The sequence below is a fragment of the Mastigoproctus giganteus genome, chromosome 8, assembly GCF_048544385.1.
Source record: "Mastigoproctus giganteus isolate SK-2022 chromosome 8, ASM4854438v1, whole genome shotgun sequence".
NCBI lineage: Eukaryota > Metazoa > Arthropoda > Arachnida > Uropygi > Thelyphonidae > Mastigoproctus > Mastigoproctus giganteus.
Window position 1 is genome coordinate 209,210,672 of NC_143582.1, and position 21,226 is coordinate 209,231,897.

General features: G+C 38.0%; 1 protein-coding gene across 1 annotated transcript in view; it reads right to left on the bottom strand.

The window, feature by feature from the left end:
• The window catches only part of Dhc36C (Dynein heavy chain at 36C), a 592,122-nt gene that overhangs the window by 323,168 nt on the left and 247,728 nt on the right, over positions 1-21,226 (bottom strand). The window contains exon 30 of the mRNA XM_090380456.1: positions 13,847-13,988. Within this exon, the coding sequence (XP_090236582.1) occupies positions 13,847-13,988 (142 nt within the window). The remainder of the gene's footprint in view (positions 1-13,846; positions 13,989-21,226) is intronic.

Sequence of the window (21,226 nt, forward strand, 5' to 3'; positions counted from 1 at the left end):
ATTTCCCAGATATTGACTGGAATTTGTGAGTTGGTCACTCACACACTAGCAAGGCTTTTGTGGATTTACTGGATGATTGTTTTCTACACCAGCATGTTAGGGAGGCAACTAGAGGGAGTAATACTCTTGATATGATTATCAGTAGTGATTCTTCATGCATGAAGAATCAGCAGATAAAGGAACCACTAGGTGGCAGTGATCACAGTGTGCTGAAGTGGGATTTACTCAAGGAGGTAACTACCATCAGAGGTAAAGGGAAGGGTTTCTGCTTTCGTAAAGGCGACTATGATGGTCTGAGACAGTATTTAAATTCTATACAGTGGGACCAACTGATGATGTTACCAACAGCAAATTCAAAATGGGAAGCATTAAAGGAACTAATCTTGGAAGCTACCAGTCTTTACATACCAACCAAGAAATATTGTTCAAGGTTCAGGCCTAAATGGTTGTCAGATGAACTAATGAGACATATGGCAGAGAAGAAAAATGCATGGGATACATACAAATTAATGGGTGACATGGAAGCCTATAATAGATTTAAGTTGGTCTGTAACCAAGTCACAAAGGAGATTAGGCAGGCAAAGGCAGATTATGAGAAATCCTTGGCAAAGGATGCAAAGAAAAACAGAAAAGAGTTCTTTACCTATTTAAACTCAGGAGGAAAGGGATGAATCAGATTGGTCCCCTGGATGTTGATGGTTCAACAGTTGAGGATCCTGCTCAGGTGGCTAACAATCTAAACAAGTATTTTGCAACTACATTCACACATGAGGAGTTATTCAGGAAGGTGAATGTCATAGGTGAAGTAAACATTGGCAGTGAACTAGATGATTTTCTAATAATTGAGAGGAAAGTGGAGGAGAAATTGTTAAGGATAAACATAAAAAAGCCACCCGGGGTGGATGGGATCTATCCAGTTATATTAAAGGAGGCAGCAAAGGAAGTAAGCAAACCCCTAGCCATAATTATGAGAGCTTCTTTGGACTCAGGGGAGGTACCCATAGACTGGAGATGTGCAAATGTAACCCCAATTCACAAAGGAGGATCAAAGGCTAACACAAGTAATTATAGACCTGTTAGTTTAACTTCTGTTCCAGGAAAATTAATGGAGGCACTGGTTAAAGAAGCACTGCAGGATCATCTAGACAAGAATTCAGTTATAGCTCAGACAAAGCATGGTTTTGTTAAGGGCAGGTCTTGTCTGACCAATTTGATTGGATACTATGATGTAGTCACAAAAGAACTGGATGCAGGGAATAACTTTGATATTATATATTTGGATCTTAGAAAGGCTTTTGATACTGTTGGGCATGGAAGACTGCTGCACAAATTGGAGCAGTGTGGCATTGGAGGCAAATTGCTGATATGGATAAAGGGATGGTTGAGTGGCAGAAGACAGAGAGTGGTAATCAATGGACACTGCTCAACGTGGTCTAATGTTATTAGTGGAGTTCCTCAGGGTTCAGTGTTGGGTCCATTGTTGTTTTCTGTATTTATAAATGATACTGATGATGGTATATCAAGCTTAATGTCCAAGTTTGCAGACGATAAAAGGTTGGCAGGGTTGTTAAGGACACTACTGACACTATGCTGCTGCAACAGGATCTGGAAAGGTTGAGCTGAGAGATGGGCTGAGAGGTGGCAAATGAAGTTTAACATTGACAAATGTAAAGTACTACATATGGGAAACAGCAACCCCACAGGAACGTATCAACTCTGTGGTACTACACTGACAGTGGTAGAGAATGAAAAGGACCTGGGGGTAATTGTGCAGGCAGATATGAAGTTCTCTGAGCAGTGCAGACAAGCTGCAAGAGTAGCTCATGGTGTCTTGTCAATGATATACAGGAATTTTTCTAGCAGGGATAGGGATGTGATTATTCCCTTGTATAAGGCATTGATCAGGCCACACCTTGAGTACTGTATACAGGTCTGGAAAACTCATTTCAAGAAGGATGTAGAGCTGCTGGAACGAGCACAGAGAAGAGCAACAAGATTAGTGAATGGAACAAAGGCTTGCTCTTACAAAGAAAGGCTTAAGTTTTGCAAATTACAGAGTCTGGAGGCTAGGCGGTGATCTGATAGAGGTGTATAAGGATTTGAATGGCTTGAGCATGCTCAATGCCGATGGGATTCTTCCTCTTGCTCAGAATAATCACCTGAGAGGGCATAAATTCAAATTGAGGAAAGACGGATGTCGGATAGATGTGCGGAAATTTGCCTTTAGCCTGCGGGCAGTTGGTTTGTGGAATAGACTTCCATCACTTGTTGAAGTTGATAGCCTAAACAAATTTAAGGCTCAGCTGGACAGGTATTTCGAACAAACGGAGGGGTGAAATGGTAGTAGGGGTTGTGGGTTTTTTTTTTGTTTATTTTTTTTTCGCTGATGCTGAATAAGCTTGCTTTCTTGCATCATATGCCTCTACTAATGCTAATGCTTTGGGGCGAAAGGAATCATACAGCAAATAATTTGGGCATCTCAGGTGAGCAGTAGTTGAATCAACCGATAATAGATTCTGTCAGAAAAAGTACATTGGGTTTGGCAGACTGCAAGTGGAAATGGACATTGTTGAGATTAGAATTGAGACCATGTATATTTATGAAATGAACTAGGAAGTGCTTGGGAGGTTTAGATCTTTTCGCAAATAAGCTTGCTCTATTAGTTTGACAATTCATGGTGTATTTAATAGTAAGAAAAAGTGGGTGGGACATGCTGTATGAAGTAATGAAATTTTTGGATATCGCGTAAATGTGGTAAGAATATAGCCAAATCCTTGACATATCGTGGCCTAAAAAATGTCGCCACCCCGCATACACACTACTCAGACTCTCTCCAGTCACTATCTGGCAGAGTAGCGGTAGCAAGATTATACAATAGCTGATCTGGAAGCTCCTAGAGAGTTACGATTAAGTTCGGTCTGGTGTACTAACTAGCGGCCAGCTTGCAAACACAGTTTTAGAGCTGTACCCTCAAAATGTAAAAAAGCTTGTATCTTGCCATGGTGTTCATCGTAACCTCAAAAGACTATACTGAAAAAGATATAGACTATACAAAAAAGAGACTATACAAAAAAGACTATACAAAAAAGATTATACTGAATGATAGAAGAGATGCGGAAGGGCTGAACAGAACTTAGCTCTGGAAACGAAACATGGGTTCCACCATTTCAAGTCTCCAATAAGCAAAGTGGTGGTATTGCACCGATTGATGAGAGTCATCTAACTTGATTGATATTGTAGATAGTTGATATTGTCTTCTTTACATTTTTAGCATTAGCATTAGTAGAGGCATATGATGCAAGTAAGCCAGATTATGCAGCATCAGCTTAAAAAAAAAAAAAAAAAAAAAAAAACCACACTTCCACTTCACCCCTCCGTTTGTTCGAAATACCTGTCCAGCTGAGCCTTAAATTTATTTAGGCTATCAACTTCCACAACAAGGGATAGAAGTCTGTTCCACCAACCAGCTACCCGCTGGCTAAAGGAAAATTTCCGCACATCAATCGTACATCTGCCTTTCCTCAATTTGAATTTATGCCCTCTCGGGTGATTATTCTGAGCAAGAGGAAGAATCCCATCAGCATTCAGCATGCTCAAACCATTCAAGGCTTTATACACCTCTATCAGATCACCTCGCCGGTGCCTAGTTTCCAGACACTGTCATTTGCAAAACTTAAGCCTTTCTATGTAAGAGCAACCCTTTGTTCCATTCACTAATCTTGTTGCACTTCTCTGTACTCGTTCCAGCAGCTCTACATCCTTCTTTAAATGAGACCTCCAGACCTGTATACAGTACTCAAGGTGTGCCCTGACCATTGCCTTATACAAGGGAATAATCACCTCCTTATCCCTGCTAGAAAAATTCCTGTATATAATTGACAAGACACTATGAGCTACTCTTGCAGCCTGTCTGCACTACTCAGAGAAATTCATATCTGCGTGCACAATTACCTCCATGTCCTTTTCATTCTCTACCACTGTCAGTGTAGTACTACAGAGTTGATAGGTTGCTCTGGAGTTGCTGTTTCCCATATGTAGTACTTTACATTTGTCAATGTTAAACTTCATTTACCACCTCTCAGCCCATCTGCTCAATCTTTCCAGATCCTGTTACAGCAGCATAGCATCAGTAGTATCCTTAACAACCCTGCCAACCTTTGTATCTTCCGCAAACTTGGACATTAAGCTTGATATACCATCATCAATATTATTTATAAATATTGAAAACAATAATGGACCCAACACTGAACCCTGAGGGACTTCACTAATAACATTAGTCCACGATGAGCAGTGTCCATTCATTACCAATCTCTGTCTTCTCCCCCTCAAATACCCCTTTATCCATAGCAGCAATTTGCCTCCAATTCCACACTGCTCCAATTTGTGCAGCAGTCTTCCATGTGAAATAGTATCAAAAGCCTTTCTAAGATCCAAGTATATAATATCAAAGTTATTCCCTGCATCCAGTTCCTTTGTGACTGCATCATAGTATCCAATCAAACTGATCACGCAAGACTTTCCCTTAACAAAACCATGCTGTGTCCAAGCTATAACTGAAGTCTTGTTTAGATCATCCTGCAGTGCTTCTTTAACTAGTGCCTCCATTAATTTTCCTGGAACAGAAGTTAAACTCACAGGTCTATAATTACTTGTGTCAGCCTTTGATCCTCCTTTGTGAATTGGGGTCACATTTGCACATCTCCAGTCTATGGGTACCTCCCCTGAGTCCAAGGAAGCTCTCATAATTATGACTAAGGATTTGCTTACATCGTCTGCCGCCTCCTTTAATATAAATGGATATATCTCATCCACCACAGGTGCCTTTCTTGTGTTTATCTTCAACAATTTCTCCTCTACTTCACTCAGTTATTACAAGATTATCTAGCTTACTGGAGGAATTGAATACACCTCTGGCATTCCCATCGCTGAATAACTCCTCATGTGTGAAAGTCGATGCAAAATTTAGTTTGTTAGCTACCTGAGCAGGATCATCAGCAGTTGAAACATCGATATCAAGTGGACCAACCTGATTCATCCCCTTCCTTCTAGAATTTACATAATTAGAGAACTCTTTGCTGTTTTTCTTTGCATCCCTTGCCAAAGATTTATCATAACCTGCCTTCACCTGCCTAACCTCCTTCGTAACTTGGTTACAGATCAACTTATATCTATCATAGACTTCTGTGTCATGTGTTAATTTATATGTATCCCATGCATTTTTCTTCTCTGCCATACGTCTCATTAGTTCATCTGACATCCATTTAGGCCTAAACCTTGAACAATATTTCTTAGTTGGTATGTAAAGCCATTATAAGACTCTCTGATTTACTGGCACACTCTATTTCTCTGTACAGTTTCTTATTATACTCATCAGAGTCATTAGGCCTATAGCACACACCTACTCTCAATTTTCATCTCCCAATACTTATGTCACACCAAACTGACTCGACACTGCACTGTCCAGCGATGTCGACTGGCTTCACTTCCTTGGATTTTATGTGTTTCTTAACTAATAGCATAAACCCTCCTCCCTTCCTATCCTGTCTATCCTTACTGTACACATTGTACGCCCCCAAATTCGAGTTCTGCATTCCTTATATATGTGTGACACCACGTCTCTGATATCCTAACAATATCTGCATTTGATGCTTTGAGCAATACCTCAAATTCATCAAATTTATTTTCCAAACTCCTAACATTGGTGTACAAGCAAGTATACATGCACCTGTTCCTATTCTTAGCTACCCTAACACAACCCATGTGTTTACTTCTCCTCGCAATGACTCCCAGCGTCTGAAATATCCTGCGTCTTGTTTTCCAGGCTTCTGCTCATTCCAATAGAAGCAGTGCAAGAATCACTTTCACCTCTGCCAGTGGCTACTGTTAATCTATTAGTCTTTGTATCCCCCCAAGCTAGCAGTTTTCCGACCCACCTAACACTGCCTCGATAGCATCAGCAAATATTCTTGCACCCTTGCTATTTCAGTGTATCGCATCCCTGTAGACGCAGTCTCTCCTGTTAACAAGTACAGACCAGGCTGAAAAAAAATTCTACCCCTTGAGCCTTGCACAATCTTTCCAGAGCCGAACTGATCGACAAGGCTCTCATTCTATACTCCCTCCTATTGCGTCTGGGCAGAATTACAGACACTTTCAAATTCAACCCTAATTCATGGCTTTTTTTCAACAGTGACCTGCACTTGTTAAGTAATTCTGCTGGTCTCCTACTCTTAATATCATTGTGGACAACGATAATTGTCCACCAATTATCATTGTTAATAACACTAATGACAGTACACTGCTGCAGCAGGATCTAGAAAGTTGAGCAGATGGGCTGAGAGGGGACAAATGAAGTTTAACATTGACAAATGCAAAGTACTACATATGGGAAGCAGTAATCCCAGAGTAACGTATCAACTCTGTGGTACCGCACTGACAGTGGTAGAGAATGAAAAGGACTTGGGGGTAATTGTGCAGGCAGATATGAAGTTTTCTGAACAGTGCAGACGGTCTGCAAGAGTAGCTCATGGTGTCTTGTCAATGATATACAGGAATTTTTCTAGTAAGGATAGGGACGTGATTATCCCCTTGTATAAGACAATGGTCAGGCCACACCTTGAGTACTGTATACAGGTCTGGAGGCCTCATATTAAGAAGGATGTAGCACTGTTGGAATGAGTACAGAGAAGGGCAACAAGATTAGTGACCAGAACAAACAGTTGCTCTTATGAAGAAGGGCTTAGGTTTTGCAAATTACAGTGTCTGGAGACTAGGCACCTGCGAGGTGATCTGACTGAGGTGTATAAGGGTTTGAATGGTTTGAGCATGCTCAATGCTGATGGGATCCTTCCTCTTGCTCAGAATAATGACCTGAGAAGGAATAAATTCAAACTGAGGAAAGACGGTTGTAGGATAGATGTGCAAAAGTTTGCTTTTAGCCAGCGGGTCGTTGATTGCCAGAACAAACTTCCATCTGTCGTTGTAGAAGTTGATAGTTGAAATAGATTCAAGGCAGAACTTGACAAACATTTGGAGCAAGGGGATGGGTGAAATAAGGGCTTTTTTTTGGCTGATGCTACAAAAGCTTGCTTTCTTGCATCATGTGCACTTGCTAATGCTAATAATTAAAATAAGCAACAAGATTCTTTTGAAAAATACTATGTCAGATGCCAAGTAAGAATAATAACAACACACCAAAATACTTAATTTTGTTTTCTTGTGGTTATGCTTGAATAGCTTGTATCATATGTTAAATAAAAATGATAAAAAGGATTTCAGTAGATAAATTTAAGCATACGAAAAAGGAAAACATTAAAAAATACACATTATCATCATTAATTTTTCTCTAATATTGATGACTCAGCACCATTAAATTTATTAACAGTAAAGAGGCACTGACTCTCTTTAGAAAATACAGCTGCGAGTTACAGGCTCCGAAAAAAACGACGTGTTTGCTTTTTATTTACATAATTGTTATTTTATATTGTACTTTATACGTAGTCTTATAGTTATAATTACGCTGGTTATTTTTATTTTAATTTATATTAACAGTTTTTGTAGATATACGTAATACTTTATATACATAAACCGTTATTTCGTTCGAATCTGCAGGCACTGTTTTTGTAAATAGTGATAGGGAATTCAAATTTTTAATTGAGGTAGCTAGGTAGCTCTAACGTATAATTTTAGAAACAGTAATACGCTTCACTGTTTCTATTAGATAGCGTAGTATTGACATTTAATTTAATTTAATTTATTGATCTTATTAATTTAAAATATCATGCCCCAAACTAGAGCAGCAAAGCAACGGGCACAAAGTGGCAGGAGTGCTGTGACTCGGGGGAGAACTGAGGGGGGGCGATTCTCCAACGCATCACAGCCTAAAAAAATGTGCAACTTGTGAAATCTTTGCCGAACTATCTGGAACGGAACATGATATTGCAATGGGGGATGACTTTATGTGTGCGCGATGTAAGGAGTGTAAGGAAATCAGGTGACAACTCAGCATTGTTATGGGCCTATATGAGAGTTTGAAGGACAGGATGGATGCCCTCGAAAGATCTCAATTGAGGGGCCCATCAGGCTCTCAGCTGCCCACATCAACGCCAGAGCTTGCACTTGGTCATCACACAACACAGCGGCAGTCCCCAAGGCAGAATGCGCTGGTCCCAAAGGAACTAGTAAGGAACTTGTTGGTGACTCTATTGTCAGGGAAACATCCTTTGTAAAAAGGATAGGTGGAACAGGACCAGGGTATGTCTGCCAGGGGCAAAGGTTAATGACGTTGTAGAGCAGATATCATCTTTTAAGGGCACAAAAGGTGATATAGTTGCACACGTTGGCACTAATGATATTGAGAGTAGGAGACCGGCGGAATTACTTAACAAGTACAGGTCACTGTTGAAAAAAAGCCGTTAAGTAGGGTTGAATTTGAAAGTGTCTGCAATTCTGCCCAGACACGATAGGAGGGAGTATATGATGAGAGCCTTGTCGATCAATTCGGCCCTGGAAAGATTGTGCAAGGCTCAAGGGATAGAATTTTTTTCAGCCTGGACTGTACTTGTTAACAGGAGAGACTGCTTCTACAGGGATGGGATACACTTAAATAGAAAGGGTGCAAGAATATTTGCTGATGCTATCGAGGCAGTGTTAGGTGGGTCGGAAAACTGATAGCTTGGGGGGATACAAGGAATAATAGTTTAACAGTAGCCACAGGCAGAGGTGAAAGTGATTCTTGCACAACTTCTATTAGAATAAGTAGCGACCTGGAGCGAGGGTGTTGAGGGTTTCAGGGACGGATGGCAGTCATCGTGAAACAGGTGGGTATATGGGATGTGTTAGAGTAACTAAAAATATGAATAGGTACATGTATACTTGCATGTATACCAATGCTAGAAGTATAGTAAATAAATTTGATGAATTTGAAGTGTTGGTCAAGACATCAAAGGCGGATATTGTTGGGATATCAGAGACGTGGTGTCACACAGATATAAGGAATGCAGAACTGGAATTTGGGGAGTACAATGTGTACAGAAAGGATAGACAGGATAGGAAGGGAGGAGGTGTTATGCTGTTAATTAAGAAAAACAAAATCAAAAGAAGTGCATCCAGTTCATATAGATGAACAGTGCACTGTTGAGTCAGTTTGGTGTGACATAAGCACTGCAAAAACAAAAATAAGAGTAGGAGTGTGTTATAGGCCTAATGACTTGAATGAGTACAATGAACAATTGTACAGAGAAATAGAGTGGGCTAGTAAATCGGAATGGCTTATAATGGGGGATTTTAACTTCCCAGATATTGACTGGAACTTGTGGATTGGTCACTCACACACTAGTCAGACTTTTGTGGATTTATTGGATGATTGTTTTTTGCACCAGCATGTTGGAGGCAACCAGAAAGGGTAATATTCTTGATCTGGTTATCAGCAGTGATCATTCATGTATTAAGAATTTGCAGATAAAGGAATCACTAGGTGGCAGTGATCACAGTGTACTGACGTGGGATTTACTTAAAGATTTAATTACCATCAGCCGTAAAGGCGAGTACAGTGGTCTCAGAAAGTTTTTAAATTCTGTACAGTGGGATAAACTGACGATGTTACCAACAGTAAATTCTAAGTGGGAAGCATTCAAGGAATTAATCGTGAATTTACTAAAAGTTTCATACCTATTAAGAAATATTGTTCAAGGTTTAGGCCTAAATGGTTGTCAAATGAACTAATGAGACTCGTAACAGAGAAGAAAAATGCATGGGATGCATATAAATTATCAAGCAACTCAGAAGCCTACGGCAGATATAAGTTAATCTGTAATCAGGTCACAAAGGAGGTTCGGCAGACAAAGGCAGATTATGAGAAATCCTTGGCCAAAGATGCTAAGAAAAACAGCAAGGATTTCTTTATTCATATAAACTCTAAAAGGAAGGGGATGAATCAGATTGGTCCACTTGACATCAATAGTTCGACTGTTGATGATCCTGCTCAGATAGCAAACAAACTGAATGAGTATTTTGCATCTACATTCACACGTGAGGAATTATTAAGGTTTGAAAATGACAGAAGTTTATCAATTTGTAGCAGGATACTTAATGATTTTGTAATAACTGAGAGCAAAGTGGAAGAGAAATTGTTGAAGTTAAACGTAAGAAAAGCACCTGGGGTGAATGAGATCTATCCAGTTATATTAAAGGAGGCGGCAAAGCTACTAAGCAAACCCTTAGCCATAATTATGAGAGTGTCCTTGGACTCAGGGGAGGTTCCCACGGACTGGAGATGTGCAAATGTATCCCCAATTCACAAAGGGGGATCGAAGGGTGACACGAGTAATTACAGACCAGTTAGTTTAACTTCTGTTCCGGGTAAAATAATGGAGTCGCTGGTTAAAGATGCATTGCAGGATCATCTAGACAAGACTGCAGGAATAATTCAGACACAGCATGGGTTTGTTAAGAGAAAGTCTTGTCTGACAAATTTGATAGGATATTATGATGTGGTTACAAAGGAACTGGATGCAAAAAATAATTTTGATATCATATATTTGGATTTCAGGAAAGCTTTTGACACTGTTGCACATGGAAGGCTATTGTACAAATTGGAGCAGAATGGTATTAATGGTAAGTTGCTACAATGGATAAGAGGATGGTTAAGTGGGAGAAGACAGAGGGTGGTAATCAATGGGTGCTGCTCTTCTTGGACTAATGTTATCAGTGGGGTCCCACAGGGTTCGGTGTTAGGTCCACAGTTGTTTTGTATATTTATCAATGATATTGATGAAGGTATATCAGGCTTAATGTCGAAGTTTGCAGATGATACAAAGGTTGGCAGGGTTGTTAATGACAGTAATGGCAGTGTGCTACTGCAACAGGATCTGGATAATTTGGGCAGATGGGCTAAGAAGTGGCAACTGAAGTTTAACCTTGACAAATGCAAAGTACTGCATATGGGTAGAAGTAACCCCAGAGAAACGTACCAACTGTGTGGTACTACACTTAAGGTGGTAGAAAATGAAAAAGACCTGGAAGTAATTGTGAAGGCAGATATGAAGTTTTCTGAGCAATGCAGACAGGCTGCCAGGGCAGGTCATGGGGTTTTGTCAATGATATATAGGAATTTTGCTAGCAGGGAAAAGGAGGTGATTATCCCTCTGTATAAGGCAATGGTCAGGCCACGCCTTGAGTACTGCATACAGGTCTGGAGGCCTCATTTTAGGAAGGATGTAGAGGCCTGACGTAGCCGAGTGGTCAGGAGCGAGAGTGCATAGCACGTGTTCCTTGAGTGGGCCGGGGTTCAAGCCCGTGACTACTAAATACGATAAATATTTGTATTGATGATTTATTGTAAACTCTACTGACTTGGTTGTCGTGCCGGAGTATAAACAGAAAATTTTATTTATTTATTTATTTATTTACTTGAGCGTGTACAGAGAAGGGCAACAAGATTGGTGAGGGGAATGAAGGGATCCCCTTATCAAGAGAGGCTTAAGTTCTGCAAATTGCAGTGGCTGGAGACTAGGCACCTGCGCGGTGATCTGATTGAGGTGTATAAGGCCTTGAATGGGTTCGGCACGCTGAATTCTGATGGGATCCTTCGACTTGTTCAGATTACGAACCTAAGGGGGCATAAATTCAAATTAAGAAAAGACAGATGTAGAATAGATGTGCGGAAATTTGCCTTTAGTCAGCGGGTCGTTAATTGCTGGAACAAACTTCCATCTGTCGTTGTGGAAGTTGATAGGTTGAATAAATTTAAGGAGGAACTGGACAGGCATTTGGAGGGAATGGTGTGATTTTTTTTTTTTTTTACATGCCACTACTACTACTACTCTTGAACACTGGCATAAGTAAATGCACACTCTGCTGATTTATCAGAACAGTGAGAAGACATGAAACCCATATGATACATGATGGATATATAATCTCATGGAAGGATTATGTTAAATAATCCTTCCATGAGACCATATATCCATCATTTCAGTTCACTGACATAAGATTCACAAGAGAAGGCAGAAAGTCCAATTTATAGGGAGACTATAATTTGTGAAAAAAAATGAAAACTGCAACTGCTAAAGATAAAAATATTTGTCTGTAATAAAAAAATTAATTAATTTAATGATGCCATCCTTAATCAATAATAAGCATACATTTTGGATAGCTAAGTCAAATTCTACATTTAGATAACATGATGTAAGAGAATGATGCCAGAATGTAATTTGAAAAAAAATTAACATTCTTAATCAGATTACTGATATCCCATATTTTTAACTTTGAACTTTTAAATTGTATTGAGGGGAGAAATAGTTTTAACAATGAAACTGCAGTGAAAACTGGATATGTATATTAAATAACAGGTCTTAATAGTGTCTTACTTTTGTGTAGTTTCATGACAAGATTTAATACTGACTTGTCTGTAAAATATGATTGCCAATTTTTCTTGCTTTCTTTGTTCTCTAAGAAAGCCATCAACTTTATTTTTGACACTTTTTATTAGAAAATCTTTATTTTCTATGTAAATATAGTAAGGATTAATTCTTTTGGCCTATCAATGCTGTTCACCTTTACCTCCACACCCATACAAAATGTCATCTCTTCTATTCAGCACCTCCATTTTATGCTTTACAGTTACTCCTTTGATAAGTAACTCCTTTGTTATTAATTATTTATAACAACAGTAAATCTTCACTAAACTGAATTAATTGGGGATAGAGGTCATCTGGATTAAGCGATAATCCAGATTAGTGAAGCAAAAGATAGCCCTAAAAGACAAAAAAAACTTAGAACACAAATAAATGGAATATTTAATGATAGTGCTGATAAAAATAAATAAAAAAATATCACTGTAGAGCCTTTGTTTAAAAACTATAAAGAGATAATACATTTATCCCCCAATAGATGGATAAATTGTATTGTCTTTTTACATTTATCAGATAGCATTGGGAAAAGAAGTGTCGATCAAGTTGGCAATACCACTTGGTCGACACTTCTTTTGGCTTTTTTAATGTCTGGCTATTTGATACACTGCTTTTATCACTCCCCACATTGAATTTTAAAGCAAATGTCTTTATAGATTCTTTTTGTTTTTTAATATCTGACACAGCCTGTTGGCCAATACCAAATTCTTCAGCAATTTTTTTTTTCCATAACACAATTTTCAAGTTGTTCTATCACTTTGAGCTTGTTAATGATAGTTAAAGTACTGGGTTTTCTTTTTTATTCTACTTTTTAATTCTTTAGAACCCATAATGATATAAAATATGTTGACTTATGTACATATGAGTCGGACATCCATCCGACTCAGAGTCACCAATGATACTGAACAACACGCAAGACAATGTAATGTATGTTCCATCTCTCTCTGCACAGTTAATCAGTGCACAGTCAGAGTTACTCATCTGCCTTTCTAAAATCCATGTGTCTTTCAAAGTACTCAACTGTGAACAGAATTTTTCATATTTCGATCCGGATTAACTGTAACCAGATTAGCGAGGGTTTACCGTATATACAAAGGGTGCTAGATAGAGGAGAAGCCATACAGGCATAGAATAGTGAATGGAAATAGCTTCAGCAGACCAAAAGTGTTGCTCCCTGCTATACTTCTATCATGTAAGATAGCAAATATGTTTTATTGCTCATTGGATTCACACCAGTTAACAATATCTCTTTTATCAGTGAAATTTATAAAACAATCTTTAGTGCTGGCCTCATAACCTTAAATTTTGTTATGACTAATTTATGATACAAAATCAAACTGTCTTTAATTAGTTATGAAATGAACATATTAAAAATTGAAAGTCTGCAACCAAATTACAGTGGAGTAACTGCATACAAGTTTTATTATACGTTGGCATACCTGAAATAGTTCATAATCTGCAACATGAGCAGCCAATCGAGTTAGGGACTGTCGACCTGATCCTCCAACACCCACTAACAGTGCATGACTTCGTGGTTGTTTAAGAATGCGAGCAATGCGACACAGATGTTCAACAGCAAATCTACAAAGAATTCATATACAATAATGAAGACAGCAAGAAAGCTCAGCACTGAAACACACACAGAAAAGTAGTGTCACATCCTATCTGTATATAAGGTAAGAATCAAATACATTAATTTTGAATCCTCATAATACTTTGGGGCTGGTGAAAGTAGGTTGTTATATAACAACCCACCCAAAAGAAATCAAACACACAGTGCTAAGGCACTATGAACTTCAGTTTCATATATTTTTGCAAACAACTAAAGGCCATGATGCATTTTGTTTCTGTAAGAAACAAAATGCATCATGGCCTTTAGTTGTTTGATGATGATGATATGATGATGCATTTTGTTTCTGTAAGAAACAAAATGCATCATATTCTAAAGCAGTTTTTTTGCATTTAAAATTAGTTTCCTGGTGGAAATCCTGCTATCTCTAGCAGAGGGCAATTATCTCACTACTAGATGAAAAATCCTAGAAAAAGCATCTCCAGTTATTGACAGGATTCATATACACTTACTATTCAGAAACCACATGTCATAAGCAAGTCTATCATGGAGGGCTGCCATTATGCACAAAAAAACAACTGATGGGCTAGAATAAGTTTATAGTTATTTATTCTTCTATATTTGGCTTCCACAGCTGCTCATCATGTCAAAAGTTGATGGCTCTTGGTGCTATCATACTTTTGTTTTTCTGCAGTTTTGTCAGCTTCAACAGTCAGAGTTAATGGATATGAATTTTGAAGCATGAAAATAACTACAGAAGGACAAAAATTTACTTGCTTTTTTAAACATAAATTTATTTTTATACTTGATACAGCCATCCATGACCAGAAGACTATATATCTTTACTAAAATTGCTTAAGGAAGCCAATATACCAGCACTATAATTAATAATGTGCCATGCACTTTCTCTGACAGCATTTAAAATTGCAATATGCTAACTGCAATGGCATTATGCATATTATCAATAATACCACATCTGGCACTAAAAAAAGAAACAGAAAATCAACTGCAATGAGATTTGAACTTCGATCACTGTATTCGGAGTCCAGATTACTAACCACTATTCTATGGAACCTTTCTTAAAAGTCAAACAAAGGTCATGACGTATATCATGCACTTGATACATACCTTGTATATAATGCTTATAAATTGCATATATTCTAAAGCTCAGTTTTTATCATTTCTTTCTCTAGAAAGGAAAAGATCCTAACTCATATTTCTTTAGGCATATAATATAAATTCTCCTTAAATACGTACACAATAACACGTTGTAACCCTTACGTACAATGACTTTTCATACCAACTAAGAAATACTGTTCAAGGCATAGAACTAAATGCATGTTAGATGAACTGAAAAGGAGGTTAGAGAAGCTAAAGATTATGAGAACTCTTTGGCAAAGGATGCAAAGAAAAACAGTAAAGTTGTTGTTGTTTGTTTGTTATTTTGGTTTTTAGGAGCATTAGCAAGTAAGGCCATATTGCTCCGGGAATATGTGGTGGTCATTCCCTTGACCTTTCTGCATCTTCTATATTTGGTGGTGACGGGCTCGAACCCTGCTCTAATCAAGAAGTGTGTGCTACGCACTGCTGCTCCTTCCCACCTGGCTACGGAGACGCCAAACAGTAAAGACTTCTTTACTAATGTAGACCCTAGAAGGAAGGGGCTGAATCACATTGGTACACTCAATATAAAATTTTCTGTTTATACTCCAGAATGACCAAATGGTCAGAGGAGTTCACAAGGTAGACAAGAAACAGCACCATATTTAGCAGTCATGGGTTTGAACCCCTGTCACTCAAGGCACATGTACTTATGCACCCGCACGCCTACCTAACCACTCGGCTACCTGTTGATGATCCTCTTCAGGTTGCTGACAAACTGAATCGCTATTTTGCATCTACATTAACACATCAGAAATTCTTTAAGGAAGGGGATGCCAGAATTCTAAGAGGGAACTAAAATGCTTTTCTGATAAGGAAAGAGTTTCTGAGAGGGAAATGGAAGAGAAATTGTTGAAGCAAGACATAAAAAGGAACCTAGAGTGGATGGAACCTATCTAATTAGATAAAGGGAGACACCAAAGGAGGTAAGCAAACCATTAGCCATAATTATGAGAGCATCTTTGATTTAGATGAAGTCCATATGGACTGGAGATGTGTAAAGTATCTCCAATTCACAAAAGGGGAATCAGATAGTGATATGAGTAACTAAAGACATGCAAATGCTCACCTTAAGTCACTGGTTACAGAAGTAATGTAGGACCATCTAGACAGAAGTGCAGTTATATTGCACAGATTTGTTAAGAGGTGATCTTGTTTGACCAATTTAATTGGATACTGTGATTCAGTAAAAAAAAGGAACTGGATGCAAAAAATAATTTTGATATCATAACTGAATTCTGTGCTATGGAATACAAATATTATTAACAAAACTAAACATCAAATATATAATGCAATATTACAAAGTGTTTTATTATATGGATGTGAGTCTTGGAACTTAAATGAAAGACAAAAAATAAACATCTGGCTGTTGAGATGAACTTTTGGCAAAGATAGGCAAGAAAGTCTAGGACTGAAAAAGTTAGAAATGAAGTGATAAGGAATACAATGAACTTCCAAAAAACCATCATTGATAAAATAGAGGAGAAAAGATTGGAGTGGTTTGGCCATGTGAAGAGGATGGAGGACAACAGATTGTCCAGAGGAACCATGGAGAAGGAAAATGAGAGTAAGGCCAAGAAGGACATGTATAGAGGGTGTGAGAGCAGCTATGAATAGAAGAGGACTGGACAGAGATTGGGAAGATAGAAGAAAATGGAAAGAAAAGAATGAATGACTTTTTGATTTTAGGTTGAGGAGAAGAATTGTAATAAGAGAATAAATTCTAAGAAGAAAATATATTTGGATTTCAGGAAAGCTTTTGATATTGTTGCACATAAAAGACTGCTGTATAAATCTGTTTCCTTCATCATTTTCCACTAGTAATACTAATAGTAAAATAATACTTTGAAGAGTTCTTTTGAATTAGCCAAAGACTAACAAAAATAAATGGCAAAGGAAAGCTTGGAAAGGTTAATTACTTCAGAGCATTCCAAGCTGCCTCAGACTTTATTTATTATTATTTTTAAATTTAACTAAAAAAAACAGCCACTTTTATGCTATTTTTGTTTCTATATTTATACAGATAGCCTGGTCATGTCTGTGTTAACCAGAAAAATAGAAATGACAGTTTATCTATGGAACTGTAGAAATAAAACTAACACAGAACAAAATAATATCAGCAATATGTGAGCCAGTTAACAGAACAGAGTTAATTCTTTCACCATATTTACATACACTGCCATACAGAAATATTAGAGAATGGTAGTTAGTAATGGATTGGTCCTCCTTCAGTATCAATGACAGCAACAACCCTCCTTTGAAATGATTCCATAATGTATACAGGTGTTAATGGAAATGTTAGTTTGCTCCAATTAGAGCATGCCCTTCAAGTTTTCCATATTCATCAGCAGCTTTTATTGCTCAATGAGACACCCTTCCAAATAGTCCAACAGATTTTTGATTGGGAAGTGTGGTGCCCAAGCTACTATCACATATTCCAAAATTACATAAAACAGCATTAGCAAACACTGAACAACTTCTTTGCCACTATTTTGTGAGGGGGTTTGTCATGGGAGATCACCTGCTATCTGATAATAGACATTAAGTACTGAAACAGGCTGTTGTAGAAGAGTCTCATCTTTTAAATATGTGGCAGATTTTGGCCTTTTGGAAATGCCTTTTGTTTGAAAGTGATGCAACAACAAAGAAACTTGTGATTAAGCAAAGTATCTGTTTTGCTGTGAGCTTAATGCTCACAGCAAAACAGATACTGTGTTAAGTCTAAAGTCAAGTCTATCGCATTAATGCAGTTTCAATCCTGATGTCTACAAAAACACAAAAGAAAATGAGGAAGAACTACTTTTCATTTGCTATCACATACATTCTTGATTGGGATATTCTGATCTGATTCTGATTCAGATTCAGATACTGGAATATTCCATTGCCACCTGGGTTGAACATTAATGACTCTGTCTGTCATTAATGTTCAACCTGTTCTGCAGCAATAGTTATGTACAGCCAAGCATTGACAGCCTTCTCAAGAATAACAACACGTACCATATCATATCATATCATAAAAACCTATCCACACCAGGAACTGTTTCTGGTAACAGTGTTCTCTCCACATAAGAATAAAGTCACTGGAAACCTTGATAAAAAGAATAAGTATTTGGATGATTTTCTCCATGCTCACACATATCTGATGATAAAAAGTGTGAAATGGAACTCATCAGACTATGTTACACATTTCCACTACTCCAACGACCACTTCTGCTGTTTGCAACACCAGGATATGCATGTTCTGCTAGGACGTGAGTAAATCCCATTTGGCACTGAAGATTTAATGATTTTACACAATGTTTCTTTTTGATTTATGCTAACAACACAGGAAAGAAGTTGTTAGTCCCAACTGGGGAAAATATTCTTAAGGTTAGCTTTGCACTTGCAACTTGGGTTTTTTCCTATTGCCAGCCACTGATTACTGATCCTTTATGTAGTCCCCACCAATGCATGTGATACTGCCGCTGTTGCTTATTGCAGAGGCATTGACAACCACGTCACTTGTTAACTCAAAAATATTACATGCTTTTCCCATAATAAAGCATTAAGTTAATCAAATTTCCTTAAATTTAAATATTAAAACATCAATTAGAATATTAATATGCTTCCAATATGGTCTTTATTAATATAAAGACCATATATTAATATTAATATGATTCCGATAACTCAAGGCCTCCACAGCTGGGTGGTCAGGTGTGGGAGTGCAGTAGCACATGCTCTTTGAGTAGACAGGGGTTCAAGCCCTTGACTGATAAATGCCGTCGATCTGGCAACCCGCACTGGACCAGCGTGGCAGATTATGGTATATTACCTTCAACATGAATTGTTAAGGAGGCTTCCATCCTGCAGTGGGTTGATAATGACTGCAGATTACTTTACTTAATATGGTCTTCATCACTGGTCATTTTAATTGGAGAAGAATAGCTCTAAAAAATCCATAAATAATCTATCAATTGGCATCAGTTGTGTATTATTTTCCCCAGAAAGGTGCCATTCACCCAGTTGTGTATTATTTTCCTTAGTTTCAGTTTTGATTTATTTTGCTCTGTATCACTGTACATTGCAAGTGAAATAGTTAAGAAATTATATTTTATTTTTATTTAACAAGACTACTATAACTAAAGATGTTATTTGTTGCTATTATCCAATATAATGTCAAAATAAAAAACACAATTATAAAGTGCACCATCTTAAATTTTTCTTACCTTCTTTTCTTTTTTTTTTTTTCAAAGTGGATGCTGACATGATGCAACAGCTGTCAGCTCACATGACTTTTTTGGCATGTTCACTTCAGGCTTGTTTAGAATATGCTATTCTAAACAAGCTTATCTCCATAATATTTCAGCTAACCTCCATTAAAATATGCATAAATATATGCATCCTCTATTAAAAAACAAAGGTTTCATCACTTTTCACTCACTCAGAAAAAATTAAATTCCCATTGATGACTTGAGGAATTTCTCAAAGGGCTTTTATTAGGGAATATAGCTAGCAGGCCCCATGCACTTGAACACAGTCGTTTTTTTCTATGAGGTATGACAGGTTTTTCATCCCATAAATTTGTAGACATACCTATGAATGCATGCTTCCATAGACATCTATATATATATATATATATATATAGTTGTATTTACCCTTATAGAGGAGCATATATCTATATTTGGTGAATAAATAAATAAATATAGTATATGTTTTCACAGATTACTGACGCACCATTTTTGGCCATTCACAAACTTATTAGCATTAGTAGAGGCATTTGATGCAAGAAAGCAAGCTTATGCAGCATCAGCCAAAAAAAAATAAAGTCAAATAAATAAATAAAAAATAACCACTTCCACTTCACCCCTCTGTTCGTTCAAAATACCTGTCCAGCTGAGCCTTAAACTTATTTAGGCAATCAACTTCCACGACAAGGGATGGAAGTCTGTTCCACCTACCAACCACCCACTGGCTAAAGGCAAATTTCCACACATCTATCCTACATCTGTCTTTCCTCAATTTGAATTTATGCCCTCTCAGGTGATTATTCTGAGCAAGAGGAAGAATCCCATCAGCATTGAGCATGCTCAAACCATTCAAGGCTTTATACATCTCTATCAGATCACCTCGCTGGTGCCTAGTCTCCAGACACTGTAATTTGAAAAACTTAAGCCTTTCTTCGTAAGAGCACCCCTTTGTTCCATTCACTAATCTTGTTGCCCTTCTCGGTACTCGTTCCAGCAGCTCTGCATCCTTCTTGAAATGAGGTCCCCAGGCCTGTATACAGTACTCTAGGTGTGGCCTGACCATTGCCTTATACAAGGGAATAATCACCTCCTTGTCCCTGCTAGAAAAATTCCTATATATCATTGACAATGACACCATGAGCTACTCTTGCAGCCCGTCTGCACTGCTCCGAGAACTTCATATCTGCCTGCACAACCACCCCAGGTCCCTTTCATTCTCTACCACTGTCAGTGTAGTACCACAGAGTTGATACGTTGCTCTGGGGTTGCTGTTTCCCATATGTAGTACTTTACATTTGTCAATGTTAAACTTCATTTCCCACCTCTCAGCCCATCTGCTCAACCTTTCCAGATCCTGTTGCAGCAGCATAGTGTCAGTAGTGTCCTCGACAACCCTGCCAACCTTCGTATTGTCTGAAAACTTGGACATTAAGCTTGATATACCATCATCAATATCATTTATAAATACAGAAAACAATAAAGGACCCAATACTGAACCCTGAGGGACTCCACTAATAACATTAGTCCACGATGAGCAGTGTCCATTGATTACCACACCCTGTCTTCTCCCCCTCAACCACCCCTTTATCCATAGCAGCAATTTGCCTCCAATGCCACACTGCTCCAATTTGTGCAGCAGTCTTCCATGTGCAACAGCATCAAAAGCCTTTCTAAGATCCAAGTATATAATATCAAAGTTATTCCCTGCATCCAGTTCTTTTGTGACTACATCATAGTATCCAATCAAATTGGTCAGGCAAGACTTCCCCTTAACAAAACCATGCTGTGTCTGAGCTATAAGTGAAGTCTTGTCTAGATGATCCTGCAGTGCTTCTTTAACCAGTGCCTCCATTAATTTTCCA